General features: G+C 36.8%; 1 protein-coding gene across 9 annotated transcripts in view; it reads right to left on the bottom strand.

Moving 5' to 3' along the window:
- Nucleotides 1-26,778, bottom strand: part of ARHGAP21 (Rho GTPase activating protein 21) — a 142,177-nt gene that overhangs the window by 78,664 nt on the left and 36,735 nt on the right. For all 9 annotated transcript variants that reach the window (XM_077153677.1, XM_077153661.1, XM_077153651.1 and 6 more), the window contains exons 3-4: nt 16,994-17,173; nt 13,494-13,518 (exon numbers count right to left, since the gene is read on the bottom strand). In XM_077153677.1, coding sequence (XP_077009792.1) covers nt 13,494-13,518; nt 16,994-17,173 — 205 coding nt within the window. The remainder of the gene's footprint in view (nt 1-13,493; nt 13,519-16,993; nt 17,174-26,778) is intronic.

Below are 26,778 nucleotides of genomic sequence, written 5' to 3'. Positions count from 1 at the left end.
CTGGGTCACAAAGCAAGTCTTAACAAATTTAAAAAGACTGAAATCATACACAACACTTTCTCGGATCATAAAGGAATGAAGTTGGAAATCAATAAGAGGCGGAATGCCAGAAAATTCACAAATACCTGGAGGCTCAACAACACACTCTTAAACAACGAGTGGGTCAAAGAAGAAATTGCAAGAGAAATTAGTAAATACCTCGAGGCAAATGAAAATGAAAACACAACATATCAAAACTTATGGGATGCAGCAAAGGCAGTGCTAAGAGGGAAATTTATTGCCCTAAATGCCTATATCAGAAAAGAAGAAAAGGCAAAAATGCAGGAATTAACTGTTCAATTGGAAGAACTGGAGAAAGAACAGCAAACTAATCCCAAAGCAAGCAAAAGGAAAGAAATAACAAAGATTAGAGCAGAAATAAACGAAATTGAAAATATGAAAATAGTAGAGAAAATCAATAAGACCAGAAGTTGGTTCTATGAGAAAATCAATAAGATTGATGGGCCCCTATCAAGATTGACAAAAAGAAGAAGAGAGAGGATGCAAATAAATAAGATCAGAAATGGAAGAGGAGACATAACTACTGACCTCACAGAAATAAAGGAGGTAATAACAGGATACTATGAACAACTTTACGCTAATAAATACAACAATTTAGATGAAATGGACGGGTTCCTGGAAAGACATGAACAACCAACTTTGACTCAAGAAGACATAGATGACCTCAACAAACCAATCACAAGTAAAGAAATTGAATTAGTCATTCAAAAGCTTCCTAAAAAGAAAAGTCCAGGACCAGATGGCTTCACATGTGAATTCTACCAAACGTTCCAGAAAGAATTAGTACCAATTCTCTTCAAATTCTTCAAAAAAATCGAAGTGGAGGGAAAACTGCCTAATTCATTCTATGAAGCCAACATCACCCTCATACCAAAACCAGGCAAAGATATTACAAAAAAAGAAAACTACAGACCAATCTCTCTAATGAATACAGATGCAAAAATCCTCAATAAAATTCTAGCAAATCGTATCCAACAACACATTAAGAGAATTATACATCATGACCAAGTAGGATTCATCCCAGGTATGCAAGGATGGTTCAACATAAGAAAATCTACTAATGTAATACACCATATCAACAAATCAAAGCAGAAAAATCACATGATCATCTCAATTGATGCAGAGAAGGCATTCGACAAGATTCAACATCCTTTCCTGTTGAAAACACTTCAAAAGATAGGAATACAAGGGAACTTCCTTAAAATGATAGAGGGAATATATGAAAAACCCACAGCTAATATCATCCTCAATGGGGAAAAATTGAAAACTTTCCCCCTAAGATCAGGAACAAGACAAGGATGTCCACTATCACCACTATTATTCAACATTGTGTTGGAGGTTCTAGCCAGAGCAATTAGACAAGAAAAAGAAATACAAGGCATCAAAATTGGAAAGGAAGAAGTAAAACTATCACTGTTTGCAGACGATATGATACTATACGTCGAAAACCCGGAAAAATCCACAACAAAACTACTAGAGCTAATAAATGAGTACAGCAAAGTAGCAGGTTACAAGATCAACATTCAAAAATCTGTAGCATTTCTATACACTAGTAATGAACAAGCTGAGGGGGAAATCAAGCAACGAATCCCATTTACAATTGCAACTAAAAGAATAAAATACCTAGGAATAAATTTAACTAAAGAGACAAAAAACCTATATAAAGAAAACTACAAAAAACTGCTAAAAGAAATCACAGAAGACCTAAATAGATGGAAGGGCATACCGTGTTCATGGATTGGAAGACTAAATATAGTTAAGATGTCAATCCTACCTAAATTGATTTACAGATTCAATGCAATACCAATCAAAACCCCAACAACTTATTTTTCAGAAATAGAAAAACCAATAAGCAAATTTATCTGGAAGGGCAGGGTGCCCCGAATTGCTAAAAGCATCTTGAGGAAAAAAAACGAAGCTGGAGGTCTCGCGCTGCCTGACTTTAAGGCATATTATGAAGCCACAGTGGTCAAAACAGCATGGTATTGGCATAAAGATAGATATATCGACCAATGGAATCGAATAGAGTGCTCAGATATAGACCCTCTCATCTATGGACATTTGATCTTTGATAAGGCAGTCAAGCCAACTCACCTGGGACAGAGCAGTCTCTTCAATAAATGGTGCCTAGAGAACTGGATATCCATATGCAAAAGAATGAAAGAAGACCCATCTCTCACACCCTATACAAAAGTTAACTCAAAATGGATCAAAGATCTAAACATTAGGTCTAAGACCATAAAACAGTTAGAGGAAAATGTTGGGAGATATCTTATGGATCTTACAACTGGAGGCGGTTTTATGGACCTTAAACCTAAAGCAAGAACACTGAAGAAGGAAATAAATAAATGGGAACTCCTCAAAATTAAACACTTTTGTGCATCAAAGAACTTCATCAAGAAAGTAGAAAGACAGCCTTCACAATGGGAGACAATATTTGGAAATGATATATCAGATAAAGGTCTAGTATCCAGAATTTATAAAGAGATTGTTCATCTCAACAACAAAAAGACAGCCAACCCAATTACAAAATGGGAAAAAGACTTGAACAGACACCTATCAGAAGAGGAAATACAAATGGCCAAAAGGTACATGAAGAGATGCTCAATGTCCCTGGCCATTAGAGAAATGCAAATCAAAACCACAATGAGATATCATCTCACACCCACCAGAATGGCCATTATTAACAAAACAGAAAATGACAAGTGCTGGAGAGGATGCAGAGAAAGAGGCACACTTATCCACTGTTGGTGGGAATGTCAAATGGTGCAACCACTGTGGAAGGCAGTTTGGCGGTTCCTCAAAAAGCTGAATATAGAATTGCCATACGACCCAGCAATACCATTGCTGGGAAAATACTCAAAGGACTTAAGGGCAAAGACACAAACGGACATTTGCACACCAATGTTTATAGCAGCGTTATTTACAATTGCAAAGAGATGGAAACAGCCGAAATCTCCATCAACAGAAGAGTGGCTAAACAAACTGTGGTATATACATACGATGGAATACTATGCAGCTTTAAGACAGGATAAACTTATGAAGCATGTAATAACATGGATGGACCTAGAGAACATTATGCTGAGTGAGTCTAGCCAAAAACTAAAGGACAAATACTGTATGGTCCCACTGATGTGAACAGACATTCGAGAATAAATTTGGAATATGTCCTTGATAACAGAGTCCAGCAGGAGGTAGAAACAGGGTAAGCTAATGGCCAATTGGAGTTGAAGGGATACAGACGGTGTAACAGGACTAGATACAAAAACTCAAAAATGGACAGCACAATAATACCTAATTGTAAAGTAATCATGTTAAAACACTGAATGAAGCTGCATCTGAGATATAGGTTTTTGTTTTGTTTTGTTTTGTTTTGTTTTGATTTTACTATTATTACTTTTATTTTTTTCTCTATATTAACATTCTATATCTTTTTCGGTTATGTTGCTAGTTCTTCTAAACCAATGCATATGTACTAAGAAATGATGATCATGCATCTATGTGATGATGTTAAGAATTAATGATTGCATATGTAGAATGGTATGATCTCTAAATGTTGGGTTAATTTCTTTTTTTCCGTTAATTATTAAAAAAAAAAAGAGAAGGGATAATTGGAGCTGAAGGGATACAGACTGTACAACGGGACTGGATATAAAAACTCAGAAATGGACAGTACAATACTACCCAATTGTAATGCAATTATGTTAAAACACTGAATGAAGCTGCATGTGAGGTATAGGTTTTTTGTTTTTGTTTTTGTTTTTTTTTCTTTCTATTGTTTTAATTCTTATTCTGTTGTCTTTTTATTTCTTTTTCTAAATCGATGCAAATGTACTAAGAAATGATGAATATGCAACTATGTGATGTTATTAAGAATTACTGATTGTGCATGTAGATTGGAATGATTTCTAATTGTTTTGTTAATTCTTTTTTTAATTAATAAAAAAAAAAAAAAATGGGCCATGGACATGAACAGACATTTCTCCAAAGAAAATATTCAAAACGCTAACAACCACATGAAAAGATGCTCAGCACCATTAGTCAATAGGGAAATACAAGTCAAAACCACAATGAGATACCACTTCAGATCCACTAGGTTTGCTGTAATAATAACAAACACAAAATAACAAGAGAGGGTGAGAATGTGGAGAAATTGGGTCTGTCACCCACTGGAGGGAAAATGATTCAGCCACCATGGAAAACAGTTTGTCAATTTTGCAAAAAGTTAAACACTGAATTATCACATGGCCCAGCAATTCTACTCCTAGGTACATATCTCAAAGAACTGAAAACAGACACTCAAACATATACTTTTATGCAAGTGTTCATAACAGCATTATTCACAGTAGCCACAAGGTGGAAACAACCCAAACATTTATCAACAAATGGACAAGCAAACTGTGGTATATCAGACAATGGACTATTACTCAGCCATAAATGTAATGAAAGACTGATACGTGCACCAACATGGGTGAACGGTGACAACAATACGCTAAGTGAAAGAAACCAGACCCAAACGCCACCTATGGTATGATTCCATTTATATGAAATTTCTGGAACAGGTAAATCCATAGAGAAAGAGAATCAGAGCAGTGGTTGCCAGAGGAGAAGGGAATGGGGAGTAACTGCTTAATGGGTATAGGGTTTTATTTTGGGGGTGAGGACTACGTCTTCAACTAAGCAGAGGTGGTGGTTGTATAACATTGTGAATATACTAAAAGCCACTAAATTGCTCACTTAAAAATAGTTAATCTTACGTCATGTAAATTTCACACAGGTGAAATCCACTGTACGGATTTACTACAATTTATCTATCCATAAGTGGATGGACATTTCAGGTCAAACAAGTGTTTGTTTATTAAGAATAAAGCCATGCTGAACATTCCTATACAAATCTTTTTGTGGACACGCTTTCATTCCTTTTGGGTAAATACTTAGGCGTTGCATTATCATTTCCTAAAAATAAGAGAAAAACAATAACGAGAAAGTGATGATATCAGTCAGAAGATGCACAGGTGTCAAAACTACAACTGAATCCAAGATGGAAATCACTGCACGAAACAAAAGCAATGATTCCTCATCCTTAAGCAAAGTCTCGATAGACTGAAGCCAATAATTCCATTTTGAAGGTAAGGAACAAATTAAAAATATATGTAAGAAATGCTGATACCAGGCTAGCTAGGATTGTATCTCAAAGATGAATTAAGAGCCTTTTAGTACTGTTTACCTTTCAAAGCACCAGAAGCCTCTCAAATTTTCAAGAATGAATTAGGTGAAAGTAGAGACCTTTCTGAGAGGCAAGGTGGAAATTAAAAGGGGAAATTCTAAAACCAGACAGGCTTGAGTTTGTAGCCAAGCTCCGCAAGGTTACTGGGAGGATTCAATGAATAAACCAGGAAATGTCTTAGTTAATCCACAAAAGCCTGCTGCATGTAAGCTAGCTACCTATTCAAACACAACTGTGGATGTTCTATTGAACAGCATTAAGGATTAATAAAAATATGCAACTAATTAGTATACTCACTTAACTATCAAAAAACCCAAATACTTTAAACAATCCTTCAAGAGAGCTATACATCGGGCCTAAGTGATTCCATTAACCTCCTTTCTAAAGACATCAAAGTATTGCTACAATTTAAAAGCAATGTAAAAGTGCTTCAAACACCCCACCAAGAAACCAGGGACTATGACCTACACAAAATAAAATTTTCTTCTCGCAACAAAATTTCAGGCCTAGAATTTATTATTCTGAGGGAACAGGTTTTCCATCTATTAACGGAAATCAGTGGCATAGAATATACTCACTCTTCTCAGCTTTATACAGCTTTTCTCTTCATTAAACTGAAGAACATTTGATCTCTAAATGTAGGTTGCTACACAGCCTGGCATTAAATGATGGACTAGGCCATCTGATTTCTCACTCAGGAGTCTGAAGTATTTTGCTGAGAGAGCAAGGCAGAAAAAAAGTTCATGGGAGCTGCAGATTATACTGAGACAGCTCATGAGAAAACTGTATACTATCAAAATTGGGAAAATCCCTTAAATAACCCTTAAGATACCAAACAAAGCTCAGGCCTATGGAAGTTCTTTCTTTGTGTTGCTATTACTGTCACTCTTTGGATTTGGTGACCTCCCAGATCCCTCGCCCTGTGTCTGTGGGACCTGGGTATTCTCTGGTTCCTGACTTTAAATCTGAAGATTCCCCGCTATTTTGTTAGAATTAGCACATCTTTCCTGAGTTAGCTGCTCGCCACCAAGAGCTCTATGGAATACTCTAGAATAGACTGCAGAGGTCTTCAGTCAGAAACAATTGTACCTACAAAACTCAAACTTTTATTAATGAAAAAACTTACAGAACCCCATTACTTTGTTTCTTGCCATGTCTGAAGAAAAGTTTTAACACCAAAGCAGAAGTCAACAGTTAAGAATCATTACAAAATGACGTACACGTTTTAGAACACTGAAAATGTCTTTACAACCAACATGAGACAAATTTTACTCATGGAATAAGAAGAAAAGAAATGATAGCAATTTCTGACCACCAATTATTTTTATTACTTACAAATATCAATAAATAACATTGATTTAAGTATTATTAATAATATAAAGAGATAAAAGGGACAACAGATGTGAGCCAAACATCAAGTATCCACAAGCAATTATTACTACTCCAAAGTGGTTTTCTATTTTAATAGCCCTTTCCTTTAAAATATAATTTGTATCCGTGCCAGTTTGAAATGATTCTGTACCCTAAAAAAGCCATGTTTTTAATCCTGATCCATCTTGTAGCGGCAGCCATTTCTTTTAACCCCTATTCAGTGCCGCAGGCTGGAAACTTGATTAGATTATCTCCACGGGGGTGTGGTGTGCCCAATTGTGGGTACTAATCTTTGATTAGAGGGAGATTAACTCCACCCTTTCCCAAGTGGGTCTTGATTAGTTTACTGGAATCCTTTGAAAGAGAAAACATTTTGTAAAGTGCCACAGAGCCATGAGAATCAGGAGAGCCCATGCAGCCAGAGACCTTCAGAGATGAAGAAGAAAAATGTCACTGGAGGAGATTCCTGAAATAAGAAGCCTGGAGAGAAAGCTAGCAGATGTCATCATGTTCGCCATGTACCTTTCCAGCTGAGAGAGAAACCCTAAACTTCACTGACTTTCTTGAGTGAAGGTAACCTCTTGCTGGTGTCTTAATTTGGACACTTTTATAGACTTGCTTTAATTGGGACATTTTCACAGCCTTAAAACTGTAAACTTGCAAATTTTCCCCTTTTAAAAGTTGTTCTGCTTCTGGTATATTGCATTCTGGCAGCTAGCAAACTAGAATAGCCCCTAAGTGCAGAAAACTGATCAACAAGAAGAAAATAATTTTTCTAACACAAGAGAGTACACATATATAGGATATATAAAACCTAATAGAATGGAAAAGCTAGGCAAGGAGAAAAATCAGAAAATTAAATGGCAAAGGAGAGTTCACTAAATGCCAAACAGAAACAACACCCAAACAAAGCCTTTCATCTGTTTCGTAGAACTCTGGATGATATATAAACAGGATGGGGAGTTTAAATCAAATTCAGGCAATTACTCTCTCTCCAGTGGCTCTAGAATCTGACTCTGATCCTCATACACTGGAGACTGAGATTCTATTTTGTTGAAACACCGTTTCACATGAAAGGATTTCATAATCTCAGTGAACCCGAAAATACATGTTTTAAAAGGAAATGAGAGGGCAGGCCATGGTGGCTCAGGAGGCAGAGTTCTCGCCTGCCATGCCGGAGACCCAGGTTCAATTCCTGATGTCTGCCCATGTAAAAAAAAAAAAAAAAAAATGAAATGAGACTATTGTTTAACCCAGGCCTGCCCATGCAAAAAAGAAAAAAAAAAGGAAGTAAGACCATAAATACCATAACATTCAGCTGGATTAAACTAATAAATCTGTATTTGCCAGGCTTCTCCAGGGAAACTGAACCAAAATTCCTGTAATAATGTAGGTGACAATAAATTCCCCAGGAGCTGGCTGGCTGAAGCAGAGATAGAAATTCTTCTTTCTGACTGCTGAATCCTTAAAACTAAGGATTTAAGCCCTATTCAGGCTTGCAAGTGATTGGGTGAAAACCTTTCTCATTGCTGGAGGCAATCTCCTCTGCTGTTTGTGGATGTCATCAGCCATAGACACAACTAACTGACTAATGATTTAAATCCATGAAATAGCTTCACAGGAATCATCAGGCCAGTGCTTGCTTGACCAGACTAGATACCATAACTTAGTCAAGTTGACACACGAACTTAACAATTGCAAAATTTACATATAGTCTGTTTCCAAAAAGGCTGCATTCCAAAATCTGATCTATAAATAATTGTTTAGAAATCAGAAGGCATTTTTTTTCACTTAGAATATGTTCTAAGGGTCAATACATTTAGGTGAAATGATGTTTCTCTACTCTACTCTAATAAAAAGGCCTGGAGCTCCAATAACCAACTGGGACAAAAGCAAGTCTAGCCTGGGAGGTAAAGGCATGGAGAAGGCAGGTGGAGTACTAGTATCTCTTTAAACTCACTAAACTATCCAAATCCACTACTCCCCAGGTATAGCAATGGTTGTTCCTAGAAGTTATACAAGGACTCTAAGCTTGGGAATCCCCTGACCTGTGTGTATTCTTTGTTCTTAAGTGTTCACAAAGAGTGAAGTGTCTATAATAACAGAGTTCAAAGAGTTAATTTTCATAATATATTAAATATAACCTCTATTTATCTACTTATTCTTGACCCTACATTAGTCAAACCATGTTTTAAGTGATAAAATCATTTTAAACACAAAATAAGGGAAATGAGAAAGAAGATTTAATAAGTTAACAGCAATAAGACGTCAGACTTAAAACAACACGGACTTTCTGTATAGGTGATAGGAAAGTTTTGATAATGGATGGTGGTGATGGTACCACAACATAGTGAGTGTTTACCATCACTGAATTATACATCTGAACGTGGTTCAAAGGAGAAATTTTAGGTTGTGTATGTGTGTGGAGGCATGTATATATAGGGAGATATATAGATATATAAGACTAGAACATAATAGGGCTGTACAACCAAACTGAACCTTAATATAAACTACAGTTTATAGTTAATAATATAATTATAATAATATTCTTTCATCAACTCTAACAAAGGTATCACTCTGATTCAAAATATTAAAAATGGGGGCAGGCATATAGGAATTCCATTATTTTCTGCATGGTCTTTATGTAAACCTACAACTTCTCTAATTAAAAACAAAACAAAACCAACCAACAAAATCCAAGATGGAAATCTCAGAGTTAGGCATACCTGACACGGAAGTCTACCCCAGCTCACTTACTACCTGGGTGATCTTGGGCAAGTTATTTACCTCTTCCTCTTCTGCAAAATGGGAAAACACTCACCAGAAAGAGTCATAGTAGCAATCAGATAGGATAATAACATGTATTACGATGGTTGCTGGATTAAATCTTCAATAATATGCCAATTTCTATCACCCTTCAAAAAGAAATTCAAGCAGTTCTCATTCCAAGTGTACTATAAACCAATTTATTCAGGTACTCTTAAGATCTTTTCATAATTTTCTCCTTGGGAAGAAAAAGGACAGTTCTTCTAAACGTCATAAATATCTTCACCTGATGAACCTTGCTTCAAAGGAAGTAAAGTGCTTGAATTTGTACCTCTATCCTAATTTAAACCCTTAGTTTATATGCTTTTTTATCAGTCTTTTAAAGTATCAATTTTGATTTTCTATAACCTTGCTTTTAATTATTCTCTCCCTCCAATTTGTTAGATTTCTGATGTTAACTTTTTACATTTCAGTCACTTACATTCTTTGTTGACTTTTTTCTTTTATCCTCATACTTTCTAGTTGTTAGTTTAGTGACTCCGTGTTTTCTTAAAGATGCAAGCTTTTTCTTAATTATGGATTATTCCTTAATTAAAATGCAAGGCCAGTAGAGCAGCCAGATAATTTAATCTAAAACCATAGGAGAAACTCAATTCAGATGAAAATTTCAGTTTTAAGAGATGGTCATCATAAAAGATCACTGTATACAAAGTTTTGCACATCCACTCTTCCAAATGGTCTCAGTATTATTTTGGATCAAGTCACACTCTCAGGGACCTACATACTTGGACCACCTGAGCATAGATGTAATAACTATAAACAGCGTTTCTCAATCTTAGCACTATTGACATTTGGGCTGGAGAACTTTGCTGTGCAGGACTATTCTGTGCATTGTAGGATATTTAGCAGCACTCTTGGCCTCTACCCATTAGATGTCAGGAGCACCCCACCCTCCAGCAGTGACAACCAGAGATGTCTTCAGACATTGCCATACATCCTCTGAGACTAAAATGCCCCCAGTTGACAGCATGCTTTAAACGGACTCGGACCTTGGGGTTCTGAAGTCAGCTTATATTGAGGGGCCCTTTATAAAACAGCCAAACGCAAAGTCCCTTGAGGGATGGGAGGAAAATTATGGAACTATTAAACTTTACAACACTGGGGAAACCCCAGATACTGTGCCAAACATTAGGGACACCCAAATCAATAGGCCAAGACCTTGATCTTGAGACTTGGTCTTGTGAAGCTTATATATGTACTGGAGAAGCTTACCCCACCTATAGAAATGCCTAAGAGTCACCTTTTGGGACCTCTTTTGCTGCCCAGATGTGGTCTTTCTCTTTCTAAGCCCAACTCTCGCAATCGAAACCACTGCCCTCCTCTCTGGGTGGGACATGACATCCAGGGATGAAATTCTTCCTGGCAGCGTGGGAGATGACTCCCAGGGATGAACCTGGCCCTGGCACCATGGGATCACCAATACCATTCTGACAGAAACGAGGAAAAAAAGTATAACAAATAAGCTATCAGTGGCTGAGAGAGTTCAAATAGAGTCAAGAGGCTACACTGGAGGTCACTCTTACATATACTTCAGTTAGACATTGCCACCTATCGTAACTTGCCAAAGCCCAACCAAAACCATTCATGCCAAGCCTAAAGAACAGATAGGGCATTATTTAAGATTCTACGAAGGTTCCATGCATTATGGTAACAGTCCAAAACTTACAACCTCCAGACGGGTCCCTGGACCAGATTAAGTCCTGAAACGCAGCCCTTCCAGAACATCAACTGGTTCCATTCCCTTATCTCACATTATCAACAGCCCTTTCTAACGAGAAAAAGTTAGAATGGGCATAACCCAAATACTTCTAAAGAGTGGGAAAAAGATGAAAGATGAAGGTGAGTTATACAGAGAAGGTAGAGTTTAACAAAGGAGTATGAGTGATGAATCATTATACTGATATTTCTTTTAGCCTCCAGTACCTTAGAGCCACTAGAAAACAAAAACCTGAAGTTAAGAATTGCAATTCATAGCAAACTCTGAAATCTGTTCTACAAGTAATTGTTGTGATATACTTTGAAATTTATTGCTTTTATGTATATATGCTATTTAAAGAGACGGAGAAGTATAACAGAGAAGATAGGATTTAACAAATGTATATAACTGCTATATCATTATACTGATATTTCTGTTGGTCTTCAGTGTCTTAGAGCAGCTAGAAGAAAAATGAAAAATCTTTCTGTAACCCATAAGCAAACTTTAAAATCTGTTTCATAACTACCAGTTAAAATGTAAGTGGAAATTTATTGCTTTTTTGTATGTTATATTTCACAAAAAAAAAAACAGCCAAATGAAAGAATGGTATGGAGAATATTATTTACTGCATTACTCTTCGTTTTCAATTTGAGGGCCTACAGAAGAAATCCATGTAAGTAGGATACAGGATGTTTTCTTATGGATAATGTGATTCTTAACTATTTCCACCTTCTCTTGGAAGGCGAATTTGTAACCCATCTTTTACAACCACATAGGACCTACAGCAAGCATCTGTGTACCAATCTTCCCTAGTATCAGCTTATTTTTTTTAACTATGAATTTTTAAACTATTTTTCATCCCATTTCTGCATATGGGAATACATGTATTTCTGTATATAGAATGAGACAAGGTATAAATTAATAAAGTATGTTTTTAAACTATAATCTTGGCAAATCATACCTTTTAGCTTCCCTTTATCATTCCTCTCTAAATGGCTCCTGCCAGACCTTGATCTTCTGGTTCTCCCTTCAAGCATTTAAATCTATTCTCTCAAATCCAAAGAAATAACTAAAACCATTCACTTCAGTGAGTTCTGGGCTCAAAGAACAAGGCTTTTGCATGTCAGATATCCAATAATCTGCATGTCTGCCTACATTTACTGGAGGTGTACTACTCCCAAGAAGACGAGAACACGGCAGGAATAGGATGCTCTGAGTCCACTAGGTGACCCAGCAGGAGCATTATCTCCGTGAGAGGAGATGGAGGCATAGAGGACCCATATCTTTATACCTTCTTTTCTCTTGCTAATACTGACTTTGTACGAGTGCCCTTTTCCCAGTCACACCTATTTCTAACCCACAGCAAGCAACATTTGGAATGCATCCTTAACCCTGATGTATGACACATGGTGGCAGGGAAGCAGCCCGTCTTGCAAACAGTGGGCCCTACCTGGCCCTATATAACCAGATATTACAGAAAGATGCCATCCAAGACCTCAACTCATGTTGGCAATGGATGGGCATTACAAAGCCCATCAACAGGTGAACAGATAAACCAACTGAATTCTATAATCACATAAAGGGAAACTATGCAACAAAAAGAAACAAAAAGAAAAGAAGTATCAATTCATACAACATGGTGAATCTCAACATTACTGTGCCAAGTCAAAGACACAAAAGAATAGTGTATTATTCCACTGATAAATTCTAGAAGACGCAAAACTATTTCATAGTGACAGAAAGCAGATGAGTGGGTGTCCAGGGCCCATGGGGTACTGGCTGCAAATGGGCAGAAGAAAAATTTATGGAATGGAAAGGTTATTTTTTATAACATATGTTGACTGGAACAATGGTTTCACAGGTTATGTATTTATCAGAACTCATCAAACTAAACACTTAAATCACATGTAAATGTGGTATTCTCGCACATAAACCGCATACACTCTCACACTAATGACGAGTAAACATCAGACAAACCCAAACTGGGGAAGATTCTACAAAATAACTGCTCACTACTCTTCAAAAATGTCCAGATCAAGAAAGGTTATTAATTAAAATAAAAATCTCAAAATTATTTCCACACATAAACACTAATACATAATTTAAAATAATTGCTGCTTGTTCAAAGAGCAGTTATGAAACAACAGAATTCACAAAACTTTGAAGCATAACGTAAATATTACTATGACTCTCACATCTAAAAATATTACATTTTTGGAATACAAAAACTACATATCATTTAATACTACTTAAAGAACATAAAGACATGTATAGAAAACCACTCTGGGAAAAATCAGAACTTTTACAGCATACCTCCTCTGTTTCCATTTTCTTCATCCTACAAAATAAAAAAGAAATACATATGAATACATATTTTTTTCAAGTCTCATCAAATCACAGCAAGGCTCAGTCTGCACTCTTAAAAACAGTGTCTTTTGCCCATACACTTTGCCCTCAATGAGTGTTATAAATCTTTGGCAATTTAATAAGCAAAAACTAGTATTCCATAGTTTTAATTGCATTTATTTAATTAAAGGCCGTGTTTAGCAGGTTGCCTTAGGTTTTTTTTGACTTGTGTATTTCTTCTTTCATGAGTTTTTCCTTATTGATTTGTTTTTCCCTCACTGACTTATTTTCACTTTTTTAAATTAATTTTTTAATTTTTTTTTAAAATTACAAGAAAGACATACAAACATTCTTAACATATAATCATTCCATTCTACATATATAATCAGAAATTCACAATATCATCACTTAGTTGCATTTTCATCATCATGATCATTTCTTAGAACATTTGTATCAATTCAGAAAAAGAAATAAAAAGACAACAGAAAAATAAAACAAAAACAGAAAAAAAATTATACATACCATACCCCTTACCCCTCCCTTTCATTGATCACTAGCATTTCAAACTAAATTTATTTTAGCATTCGTTCCCCCTATTATTTATTTTTATTCCATATGTTCTACTCATCTGTTGACAAGGTAGATAAAAGGAGCATCAGACACAAGGTTTTCACATTCACACAGTCACATTGTGAAACCTATATCATTATACAATCATCATCAAGAAACATGGCTACTGGAACACAGCTCTACATTTTCAGGCAGTTCCCTCCAGCCTCTCCATTACATCTTGGATACAAGGTATTTATATCTACTTAATGCATAAGAATAACCTCCAGGATAACCTCTCAACTCTGGAATCTCTCAGCCATTGATACTTTGTCTCATTTCACTCTTCCCCCTTTTGGTCAAGAAGGTTTTCTCAATCCCTTGATGCTGAGTCTCAGCTCATTTTAGGATTTCTGTCCCATATTGCCAGGAAGGTCCACATCCCTGGGAGTCAGGGAGAGGGTGGTGAGTTTGCTTGTTGTATTGGCTGGAGAGAGAGGCCACATCTGAGCAACAAAAGAGGTTCTCTTAGGGGTGACTCTTAGGCCTAATTTTAAGTAGGCTTGACCTATCCTTTGCCTCACTGATTTTTAAAACTTTCCCTTACTGATCTGTATATGAATGTTAATCTTTTTCACAAGTGTGGTGAATTATTTTCCAAGTTCCCTATTTAACACTTGACTTAATACTGTTATTGTCTTCACTTCCTCTTCTCTGTACCTTTATGTTGTCCTATTTATTAAAATCTTTTCAATGGTGGTTTTCATTGTCTGGCATGTTTAAAAAGACCTTCATCTATCCAAGACTAAAAATATTATTTTATTTTATTTTCATACTTTCATGATTTAATAGTATGAATACTTTAAATCCAACTGAAATTATTAAGAAATAATAGTCTTTCCTCCCCAAAAAGGTTAGCCATATATTCATTTATAATTTATTTTTTTTTGACTGATATGAAATGTCTCCTTCACTGTATAATACTATGGGAAGCTATAAAAATGAATTTTATTCATAGATGAAATTCACCTCTTCCCACATCAAAATCTGTTTAATTCTACCCATTTTGTGAAAAACATTTCACTTCCAACTCTTATACGCAGGAATTATTATATATATTTGGGTTTCAAAATCTATAACATCTCATTTAATATTACTGAAAGAATAGAAAGACAGGTATAGAAAAGCTTGCGTTGCTCTCTCTTCTTAAAATATAACAAATGTCTTTTAAACTTGTCTTACTGGCCCCAAGTCTTTCATTCATTGACCAAATACTGGGTGCTTGGGATCCTTCAATGCAGCAAAAAAATCCCTGCTCTTACGGAGCTTACTTGTCATTGGAGGAGGTGGAGGTTATATAATAAAAATAACAAATAGTGAAACAGACAATTTATGAGAAGTAGAGAAGCACTATGGAAAAAGAGAAGACCTCAGCATCAGGGCTAGGGAGTTCTCGGAGTGGGGCTCTGTAGCATTAAAAGGGGCTGTCTGCTGGAATTCTGGCAAGAGGCAGGCTGAGGAGAGTGGGGTGCTGGCAGCACAGAAGGAAATGTGGTAGACTCTGCATAAGAGCAGAAGGCAGCGGGATTTCTTGATAGATTAGGTATGGATGTGAAAGAAAGGGTTCAAGGAGGATGCCTGTTTTTCACGTGCAGGGCTGGGAAGTTGTGGTGGAGTCACATCAGAGGACCTCGGGGCCGTGTCTGTACATCCTGAGGGTGGGGTAGCTAACAGAAGCTATCCACGTGTGGCTGCCGAGTAGGCAGCTGGATAGGAGAAGCCCGAATTCGGGGGAGAGAGGGTTCACAGGTCATCACTTACTGCCCTATACTTTAATAAAATGATGTCCTTAGGGGCATATTCTAGTCTTGGAACCAGAGCTATCTTTATGTAAATGATGGACTCCAAACTGCCATCTTTTAAGTTCTTGCCTTCGACTATAAGTTTGTTTGTCTGTTTGATGTCTTTCACAGCAACCAAGCTGTCTTGTTGCCATGTCAGCAACGTTGAAAAATGAGTAGATAAATGTATGTGGTAGACTGTACTACATACCCCAATGTAGACTTCATCTTAATGCATATTCCTATGGGTGTGAACTCAGTGTAAACTGGACCTCTTAAATATGTTACTTTTAATCTGGATTACCTGAGGCCTTATTAAGAGAGGCTACAGGGACCAGCCAGAAGCTGGAAGTCAAGGGAACCTGGAAGTGAAAGGAATGCCGCCATGGGCACTGTCATGTGATGGAAAAGCCAGGGGGCAAGGATCACAGACAGCCAGCCAGCCCCAGAATGCCTCAGTCTTTGGGGAGAAAACATTGCCTTGCTGATGTCTCAATTTGGGGCTTTTAGCCTCAAAACTGTGAGCAACAAATTCCCATTGTTTAAGCCAAAGCACTCTACAGCATTTGTTTTAGCAGGTAGAGAGGAAAGAGACAGGCCCCTTATTAGGCCATGCTACTGTGCAATGACTCATGTTCATGTAATTCACTCTAGCAAGAAGTTAGGTTTGTTAGACTGACTTGCCATCCTATTACATGTAAGCAGTGTTACAATTTCAGTAACTTTTATAACTACCAGAATATTTTAACAAATTATTTCCTTTGCATACTCTTCCCAGAAAACTTACCACCTTTCCAAATAGAAGAAAAACTGTTACATTTTAGAAAAGGGAGAAAGAAGTCTGGAATTAGAAATCCTAGAAAACAAGATTTGGAACCCACAGTCAGTATGAACTTTCAGAGAATTGAGTAAAGCTTTTTGCTATAAAATATAGGAAAATACATAAAAAAAAGAAAAAGATTATAGTAAAAAGGCAAATAGCAACAATTCTCTATGATGGGGAAAAAAGCAGGAAGGGAAGGTTGAAAAGACCAGAAGGGGATAGGAATTGCCTTGTGTTTTTATTAAATTTCTTACCTTATAAGAAAACTGAATTGCAGATTCTGGGGGATAAACAATAAAATGCCTTAATGTAAAACCAAAGCCCTGAGATGTTCTCTTCAACATAACGGTTTTAGGACCTGGCCATGAAAAGGTTTCATCTTCAGATGGTGATACAGTTTCGCTTTGTTCTTTTCCATCTTTATTTTTTGATACCTAAAATGAAAAGATATTTAAAAGTTAACTATGTAACACAACATACTTCCTTCACTTAGAAAAAAGTATATGTAAACATAAAATAATTGAATACTAATATGTACCTAACAAAGAAAAATAACCATATTCTGAAGTGTGAACTGTTAATAACAAATCATGTGTGACCATCAAAAAACAAATTTTGTTCCTAGAAAAGGCTGCTGAGAAAAATTAACCATGGGAAGCAAGAAACAACTCTTAGAAATTAGAAATATAAAAAGTAAAAAAAAAAAGAAGGAATATAAGATACCATCAAGAAAATCTCTCAGTGAACTAAGGACTAAGAAACAAACCTAAAATTCTTACAAAGGAAGAAGAGTAAAACTGCCATCAGATAACAGCAGCAATACAAGATGTGAGGAAGCAATAGAAAAGGCATCAAAGTTTTGAGCACAGATTCAGTATCCGCATAGACAATCCTTCCAATCCCCTGACCACTCTGCTTTTGCCTGGTCACGACTGAAACCCTTTATAATCTCACACCACGGATCTCCCGAACTGTCCAAACTCTTACAATTTGTCATTCTGGGGTAGATGGTCCACTGACCCTACCACCCCTTTCCTGACCCTCCATAGCCCTGTCCTCACTTCCCTCTTAAGCCAGCTTCCGATCAGCCCTCTGTCCTTCCTTTTCTCACTTCCTCAAAGTCTCCTGGCAAACCTAACTGGGAAAATCCAGTGTTATCTTGTCTGGGTCTGCACCTATGCAACTGAACATGGCTCGAGAGAAAAACAAAGCTGTTTAGATTCTAAATTCAAGAGAGCCTTCAGTGGTGACTGGCAATAATATATCTCTCTTAAGTCCATTCATTCCTTGGGGACTATCTCATCCCTTCTACCCATAGTCCCTTGCAGCTTATGGCCCTGCTGCTATTACACTTAAAATATCTCCCCATCCACCTGTAACTGTGCCCATATTCTCTTCTCTTCTCTCTTGCTATGGTGGATGAGCTATCCATTCTTCTAAGGCCCCACCCTGTGTAAAGACAGAGCTCCAGCAATCTCCCTGTCTGTTTTCTGTTTACTGTATCAGTCCCATCAACATACACACATTTTGAAATTTCTCCACTCTTAATAACACCATGAAGATCAGAAACAAAAGCAAAGAAATCTCTCTTGACCTAACCACCCTCTCCAGCAACCACCTCATCTGTCTACTTCTCTTTAAAGCAAATCTCCTTGAAAGTTGTCTACATTTGCTGACTCCTGTCCTCCCCCTGCCCTCCATTTCCTCTTGAGCCTTCTCAAATCAGGCTTTTGCCTCCAAAACTCCCTCAAACTGCCTTTGCCAAAGTACAAATGGCTTCCATATTGCTAAACTGAATGGCCAGTTATCAATGCCCCGACTATGTGACTGATCAGTTAGCACAGGAATCACTCCCTTCTTGAAAAAATGTTCTCCACATGGCTTCCAGGACAGCACACTGATTCCCCTCCTAACTCACGGGCTGCTTCTTCTCCCAGTCTCCTTTGCTACTTCTTAGTCTGCTAGACCTCTACAAAATGCCCAAGGCTCAGAACTCTGAACATGGAGTGCGCAGGACTCGGTCCTTGGCCTTATCCATCAACATTCTGTCTTTTAGAAGTTTCATTCAATCTCATGAAATAAGTACCAATTATATGAGCATGACTCCCAGATTTTTATCTCTATCTCAAGCATCTGTCCAACAGAATACATATTCTTAGCGTGGTTGCTGAGATTTCCTATTAAATTACAATTCCAAGTTCACCCCTACAGCTTTGAAATGTCTCCTTTCTCAAACAGCAAATACTCAAATATGCTTGATTCAAGTCTTATATTTTTTATGTTCCACTAATGAGTTTATTCTTCTTTAATGACGTGTTTCAAATGAACATGTTATTGGGCATATAATTAAAAAGTTATTTGCAAAGTCCCCTGAGGATTGGGAAAAAAATAAAACGTAAAAATATGGATCTATCAAACTCCCCCACCTGGGAACTTCCTGATACCCTCTTACGCATTAAGTCCTCCCAAATTAATAGGCCAAGTCCTCGATCTTGAGGCTTACTTTTATGAAATTCATTTCTGTAACAGGGAAGCTAAGCCTACCTATAGTTAGAACTAAAAGTCACCTCCAGAGAACTTCTTTTGTTGCTCAAATATGGCCTCTCTCTCTCTAAGCCCAACTTTGCAAACAAACTAATTACCCTCCTCGCTACCTGGGCCATGACTTCCAGGGGTGTAAGTCTCCCTGGCAAACATAGGACGAGGCTCCAGGGATGAGCCTGGCCCTAGCACCACGGGATCAATAATCAACTCTGTAATAGTTTCACTCAATTTATTTGCAGAAACCTAAAACCTCCAGATGCGCCTATGCCAGATAAGCCCTGAAACCCAGAGGTACCAGTCTCTCCAAGAACATCAACCAGTTGCACCCACCTACTCCATAATGTAGATATCCCTTTGCAACATGAAGAAGTTAGAACAGTCACTGCCCAAATATCCCTAAAGATTGGCAGAAGGATCAAATGAGGAGAGGGAGTTATAATCAAGAAGATAGGATTTAACAAATGAGTATGACTACACAGTCATTATTTTGTATTTCTTTTTAGTCTCCAGTGTATTAGAGCAGCCAGAAGGAAATACCTGAAATTGTGGAACTGTAACCCATTCCATACATTGAGATTTGTTCTAAAACTACTTGTTAAAATGTACTTTGACATCTGTCATTTTTCTGCATAGATATTTCACAATAAAAAAAGTTAAGTAATGAATGTCATACAATTTTAAAATGCCCCTAAAAGCAATTTTTTCTTAATAAAAATGTATTACACTACAAAGAAAATAAAGTCAAGAGATTTCTAAATCTTGAATTCTTTTATTACACAGTCAATATCTGGGCTGTTACTAGTTAGCTATTCATCAATCTCATTTTCTCTTCTTTCTTGGAAGAGAGCATGACAGTAACAGTCCCCAGCCAAATTCACAGCAGGGGCTGCCAAGGGATTGAGCTCCTGCTGACAGAATGCCAGTTGAGTAATATGCAATATACCAAAGTCAACTGTATTTCTATATGTTACCAATAAACAATAAAAAATGGAAAAATTTTTAAATATCATTCAAAGTTGCATAAAAATATAAAATACTTAGGGCTAGAACTGACAAAAGATTAGCAAGACCTGTACACTGACAACTTCAAAACACTGCTGAGAGACGTTAAAGAACATCTAGATAAACAGACAGATCATGTTTATGGTTCAAAAGACTCAGTATTGTTAGGATGTCAATTTGCCCCACATTGATCTATAAACCCAATGCAATCCCAATCAAAATTAGGCAACTTTTGTGTAATCATTGGCAAACTGTTTCCAAACTTCACTTTAAAATGCAAAGAACCTAAAATGGTCAAAACAACTTTGAAGAAAGAACAAAGAGTATACTATAAGACTTAGTATAAAGCTATAGTAATCAAGAACATATAATACAGGTATAAAATAAGGCAATAGAATAGAATAGAAATTCCATATATAGACCCAGTTCCAAATACAGCCATTCGATTTCTAGAGATTTATAAAAGAGACATGAAAGCATGTCAGTTGTGTACATAACCAACACAAATACTTAAACACACAAATAGCCCTGAAACAAATTGCTATCCATATGCAAAAATAAATAAAAAGAACTCTGTTCAATAACTAACACTATATATAAAAATTAACCCAAAATGGTCCCTAGACCAGATAAGTCCTGAAATGCAGAGAGGCTAGCATCTCCAGAGTATCAACTAGTTCCATACCCCGTCCCATATTATCAACAGCCCCTTTCAACATGAAAACCCTAGAATGGGCATAGCCAAATATCCTAAAGAGTGGAAGAAAGATCAAAGTTGATGATGGAATTATACAGAGAAGGTAGGGTTTAACATATGAGTATGATTGCTGAATCATCATACTGATATTTTTTAGTCTACAATATTTTAGAGCAGCTAAAACTAAAAACCTAAAACTGGAATTGTAACCCATACTAAACTCTGTAATCTGTTCTACGATTATTACAATATGCTTTGAAATTTATTGCTTTTTTGTATAATGTTATTTTTCACAAAAAAGAAAAAAGTCAATTGTGATGATAAATGCACAGCTACATGATAATATTGTGAACCACTGATTATACACTTTGGATGATTACATGGTATGTGAATATATATCAACAAAAAATAAATAATTAAAAAAATACAGAAAAGAAAAAAAAAATAACCCAAAATGATTCTAGGTTTAGATGTAAAACTTAAAGCTCAAACTTCTGAAAGAAAACAGGGGGCCCTGTGCCTCTTCTCATCTGTCCATGTGTGCCATCTCTGCATTTACTCTCTCCAGTGAGGCCAGAGAATGGGACTTACAGCAAATTAAATGAAGAACTGCTAAAGCTGTCTCCCTGAGAAGAAAAATGCACTTAAGTTTTCACAATGAGTTTTCATACTTTTCAAGAAACAATTTCATTTCTGAATGCTACTAGATAATCAAGGAACTGATTATGTGTGTGTGTGTGTGTGTATTTCCCTCCCCCCACCCCCACCCTGCATGGGCAGGCACCGGGAATTGAACCCAGGTCTCTGGCATGGTAGGCAAGAACTCTACCTGCTGAGCCACCATGGCCTACTCTGATTATGCATACTTTTAAAATAAGGCACATATGGGATGGGGAGGGTAACTGGATATTGATTTTCTTCTCTGGGAGACAATATATAAAGAACTTTTATAAAATATGATTTAAGACTGGAAAGCTATGTGGGAGAAGTTGGCTTTTATCCCTAAACATCAAGTGTGTTAATATTTATGTGAATAAATACTTGAACTTTAGGTTAGATTAAGATTCTTAGATATGACACCAAAAGCATGATTCATAAAAGAAAAAGAAAAAGAGAAATGGGACTTCATCAAAATTAAAAACCTCTGCTTTTTGAAAAACACTCTTAAGAGAATGAAACAGCAAGCCATAGACCAGGAAAATATCTTTGCAAACCATATATCTGATAAAGGACTCATATCTAGAATGTAGAAGAGCTCTCAAAACTCAATAATAAGAAAATAACCCAATTTTAAAAAATTAACAGATCTGAGCAAACTTTAACAAAGAAGCTATATGAAAGGCAAATAAGCATATGAGACAATGTTCAGCATTATAGTCAGTAAGGAAATGCAAACTAAGCTGCAATGACATATACTACACACCTATTAGAATTGTTCAATTATAAAAACTGATCATACCAAATGTTGGTGAAAATGTGGAGTCAATGGCACTTCATGGACTGCTGATATGAATGCAAAAGGGTACAAACAGCTTGGTGATTTCTTAAAAAGTTACACATACACCTACCACACAATGCCGCCATTCTTCTCCTATGCATTTACCCAAGAGAAATGAAAGCCCATGTCCATAGAAAGACATGTACCCAAGTACTCATAGCAGCTTTATTTGTTATAGTCCCAAACTGGAATCATGGCGAATGTTTCACCAACAGATGAACGGATAAATACATTGTGGTCATCCAAACAAAAGAATGCTACTCCGCAATATAAAGGAATGAACTGTTGATACATGGACAACATGGATGAATCTCAAAGTAATTATGATGAGTTAAAGAATATGGACAAAAAAAAAGCATACTGCATGATTGCACTTCACACAATTTTAGAAAAAAGCTCTAAAAACTAATCCATAGTGACAGCAAGCAGATCAGGGATTGTCTGGGTAGGTGGAAGGAGACAGGAGGACATTTGGGGGGTGATGAATATGTTTGTGTACCTTAAATGTGGTGACAGCTTTCCAGTTGTATACATATATATAAACTCGTGAATCTACACAGTACAAACATGTACAGCTGATTATAAGTTAAGCATGTCTCAATAAGGCATTTAAAAACAAATTTTATTTAAAAAATAAGCAGTAATGGAAGGATAACCATGTGTCTCAGCATGCCAGGGCTGCTATGACAAAAACTACAGACTGGGTGGCTAAGACAACTAGAATTTATTCTCTCACAATTTGGAGGCTAGAAGTCCAAACTCAAAGTGTTTACAGATTCTACTTCTCTGAAGTCTGTAGTGGTCCAATGTTGGCTGGCCAGCAGCCCAAGACTCAATCCCTGCCTCCATCTCACGGCTGTCTCTCTCCCCATCTGTCTCCTACTCTTTCCACACTTCCTCTGCTCATGAGGATCCCGTCATGTTGGATGACCTCCCACCCCACCCCATTCAGCCTGGCCTCACCTTAACTAGTAACATCCTCAAAGATCCTACTTGCAATGGGGCTCACATCCACAGGACAGGGGGTTGGGACCTGAACATGTCCTTGTGGGGCATGTGATTCAATCAGAATGATATGAAACTCAAGAAAATGGTTATCTTGCAGAGGTAGAAGTTTGAGAATGAAGAAAATCTGGGAGAAACATGGAAGTTATTTCAACTGTACTGGCAATATTCCAGTTCTAAAGATCGGTGGAGAGAGCCTAAGGGTTCATTTTATTATTATGTCTTATAATGCCCATACACATGACATATGTCCTTTCATATATATCAAATATAAATATAGTAAAAAGTCTTAAGCTATTTAGAATTTAACACTGTAAAAAATAACTTAGGGCGGGCTACGGTTTCTCAGCAAGCAGAGTTCTCGCCTGCCATGCCAGAGACCCAGGTTCGATTCCCGGTGCCTCCATGCTAAAACAAAAAGAAAAAAAGAAAAATAACTTAATCATTGTTTCTCATTCTTCAAGAAAACAGGATTCTATTTAGATTCTACTTCTTTGATCTGACTTGGCATTTTTAAGTTCAGTTCAGTACTGCGGTTAAGAGTTCAGGAATTGGGGTCGGCCAGATGAGACAGTAACCCTGGCTCTGCCATTTGTTGGTTGTGTGACAGTGGACAATGACTTAAGCTCCCTAAGCTTCAGCTGTCTCATCAATAAAATAAGAATAAAGGCAATTCTCTCAAAGAATCAGTGTGCAGAGTAAATTAGAAAATACATCAACAAAGGGCTGAGTTCATAAACATCTACTCCTTTCTCTGAAAATTCCACAAAATACAGTACATTCTCCTTCTAAACTGTTTTTCTTGATAGCTTTTTTGTGTTTTTTGCATGGACAGGCACCGGGAATCAAACTCGGGTCTCCGACACGGCAGATGAGAAATCTGTCTGCTGAGCCACCGTGGCCTACCCTCTTGATAGTTTTTTTTTATTAATTTTTTAATTAAAAAAAAATATAACAAACGCAAACATTCTTAACTTTTGATAATTCCGTTCTACATATATAATCAGTAATTCACAATATCATCACATAGTTGCATATTCATCATCATGTTCATTTCTTAGAACATTTGCATCCTGATAGCTTTTTAAATCACAAAATTTTAACAAACTCAGATGGAAGATGCAGTTGGAAAGGTATTTCAAAGCAAATCTGGAAAAACATGGGGCAGTAATCACGGTGTAAGAAGAACCTTGATCCTGGGCGATCAGTTAACTTTTTCACCCCTATTTTTGGTCCTTCGAACAAAAGGACACACTAAAGTCATCTATAGAGATTTTCTACATTTGAAATTAATTTATAATAAATGCATTTTAGCTTATTCTCCTTTCTAAGATTTTGGAATTTGGAGGGAGAAAGGGGGATAATACCTTACATCTACAGTGGATACAAACTGAACCTTTTGTGACTTAAGCTTAGGCAGAGTTTATAAGATAAAGGGTATTTCTAGGCTTAATTAATTACCCAAATATTTAGCTAAGCTTTAAGTATTAATTGGATCCTCCTTTTGTGATCCAAGCAGGAATCATTTTTACACACATACAGACACACATAAAACCCTCATTCATTTAGAACATAAATATTTATCAAGCACCTGCTATGTACCCAACACTGTTTCAGACAAGAGTGGAAAAATATGCATAGTTCTCTTAAGAATTAAGTGTCTTATTTGCAATAATTGTAGATTCATGTGTAGTTGTAAGAAATAATGCAAAGAACCTGTGTACCCTTTACCCAGTTTTCCTCGACAGTACCATCCTGCAAAACTATAGTAAAATATCACAGCCAGGGCACTACACAGAAACCATCCATCTTATTCAGATTTCCCCAGTCTTACTTGTACTCACACAAGTCTGTGTATGTTCGTGTGTGTGTCAGTGTGTGTGTTTAGTGCTATGCAATTTCATCGCATGTGTAGGTTTTTGTATCCGTCTCCACAGGAGGCTCTCCAGCTGCCTTGCATGAAACCACTTCCCTTCTCTCTCCCCACCCCCTGCTCCTCACCCTGGTCCCAAGTTCTCAGCAATCACTAATTTGTTCCCTATTTCTATCGTTTGATAATTTCAGGAATGCTATATAAATGGAATCACATAGTGAGTAACCTTTTAGGACTGTTTTTTTTTCACTTAGCAGAATTCCCTTGAGATCCACCCAGGTTGTCGGTATATTGATAGTTAATTCCTTTTAATCACTGAGTAGTATTCCAAGGCATGGATGCACCTCGATTTGCTTAACCACTGCTTACTGAAGTTCCCAGTTTCGTGATACTATGAATAAAGCTACTAGAACATCCAAGTGCAGGGTTTTGTGTGAACATAAGTTTCCATTTCTCTGGGATAAATATACAAAAGGGCAAATGTTGGGTCACTCGGTAACTACATGCTTAGGCTTATAAGAAACTGTCAGTGTTCTCCAGAGTGGCTGTGCCATTTTATATTCTGACCAGCAATGTATCAGCTTCTCAGTATCCTCACCAGCATTTGATGTGGTTACTATTTTTTATTTTACCCATTGTGATAGATGTGTGCTGATTTTAAAGTGCATTTCACTGATGGCTGGTGAAAGTGAACATCTTTTTCTGTGCTTAATTGCCATGTCATTATTTAATTTTAAGGCACAAAAAGAATCTTTAAGATTTACTCAGAAGAAGTGAACCCTTCCATGTTATGCTTGAGGAAACTGAGGTCTAGATTAGGTAAATTGTGTATCCAAGGTTATAGAAGACAAGGATTAAAATCCTAGATTCCTGATTCCTGCACCAGAATTTCACCTGCCTCCCAAATCACATTATCTTTCATTGTCTCTTTTCTTCTATGGTTGGTCAAGAGTCTTCGTCCCAACAGTTCCTTGACCTAATTTATTGTACTTTTTACTTTCACTGTAGGACACTAATTTTAATATTTAAAACATTATCCTATTAAATTTATTTCTAGTATATTATGACTTGCCCTCACAGCTCCCAAATATATTCAAATATCCTTTTTTTTAAAATGTTAACCTTGTAGGTAACTCTCTTAGATCATGAGTTCATGCTTCAAGTTTCTGAATTGAGCCTGCTATGTCTTGTTTTATTGTGCTCTTTACAAAAATGAAGAAGATAGGATGAAATGCAAACTATTTCTTTTTTGCTTCCTGTAAAATAAATACCATTTTTCAACATGGCATATCTCAGCCCAGTCGCCTCATTATTCCTCTTTCCCAAAAAACCACACTGAATCCCCTCCAGTCTCCTACCTTCTCCCTGCAGGAAGGAAAGGGGGGGTGCTACATTTTTATAGGACTATATAGAGAGGATG

Source organism: Tamandua tetradactyla, chromosome 1 (assembly GCF_023851605.1).
Source record: "Tamandua tetradactyla isolate mTamTet1 chromosome 1, mTamTet1.pri, whole genome shotgun sequence".
NCBI lineage: Eukaryota > Metazoa > Chordata > Mammalia > Pilosa > Myrmecophagidae > Tamandua > Tamandua tetradactyla.
Note: the sequence above shows the minus strand (reverse complement) of the source record. Positions and strands in the feature narration are given on the sequence as shown.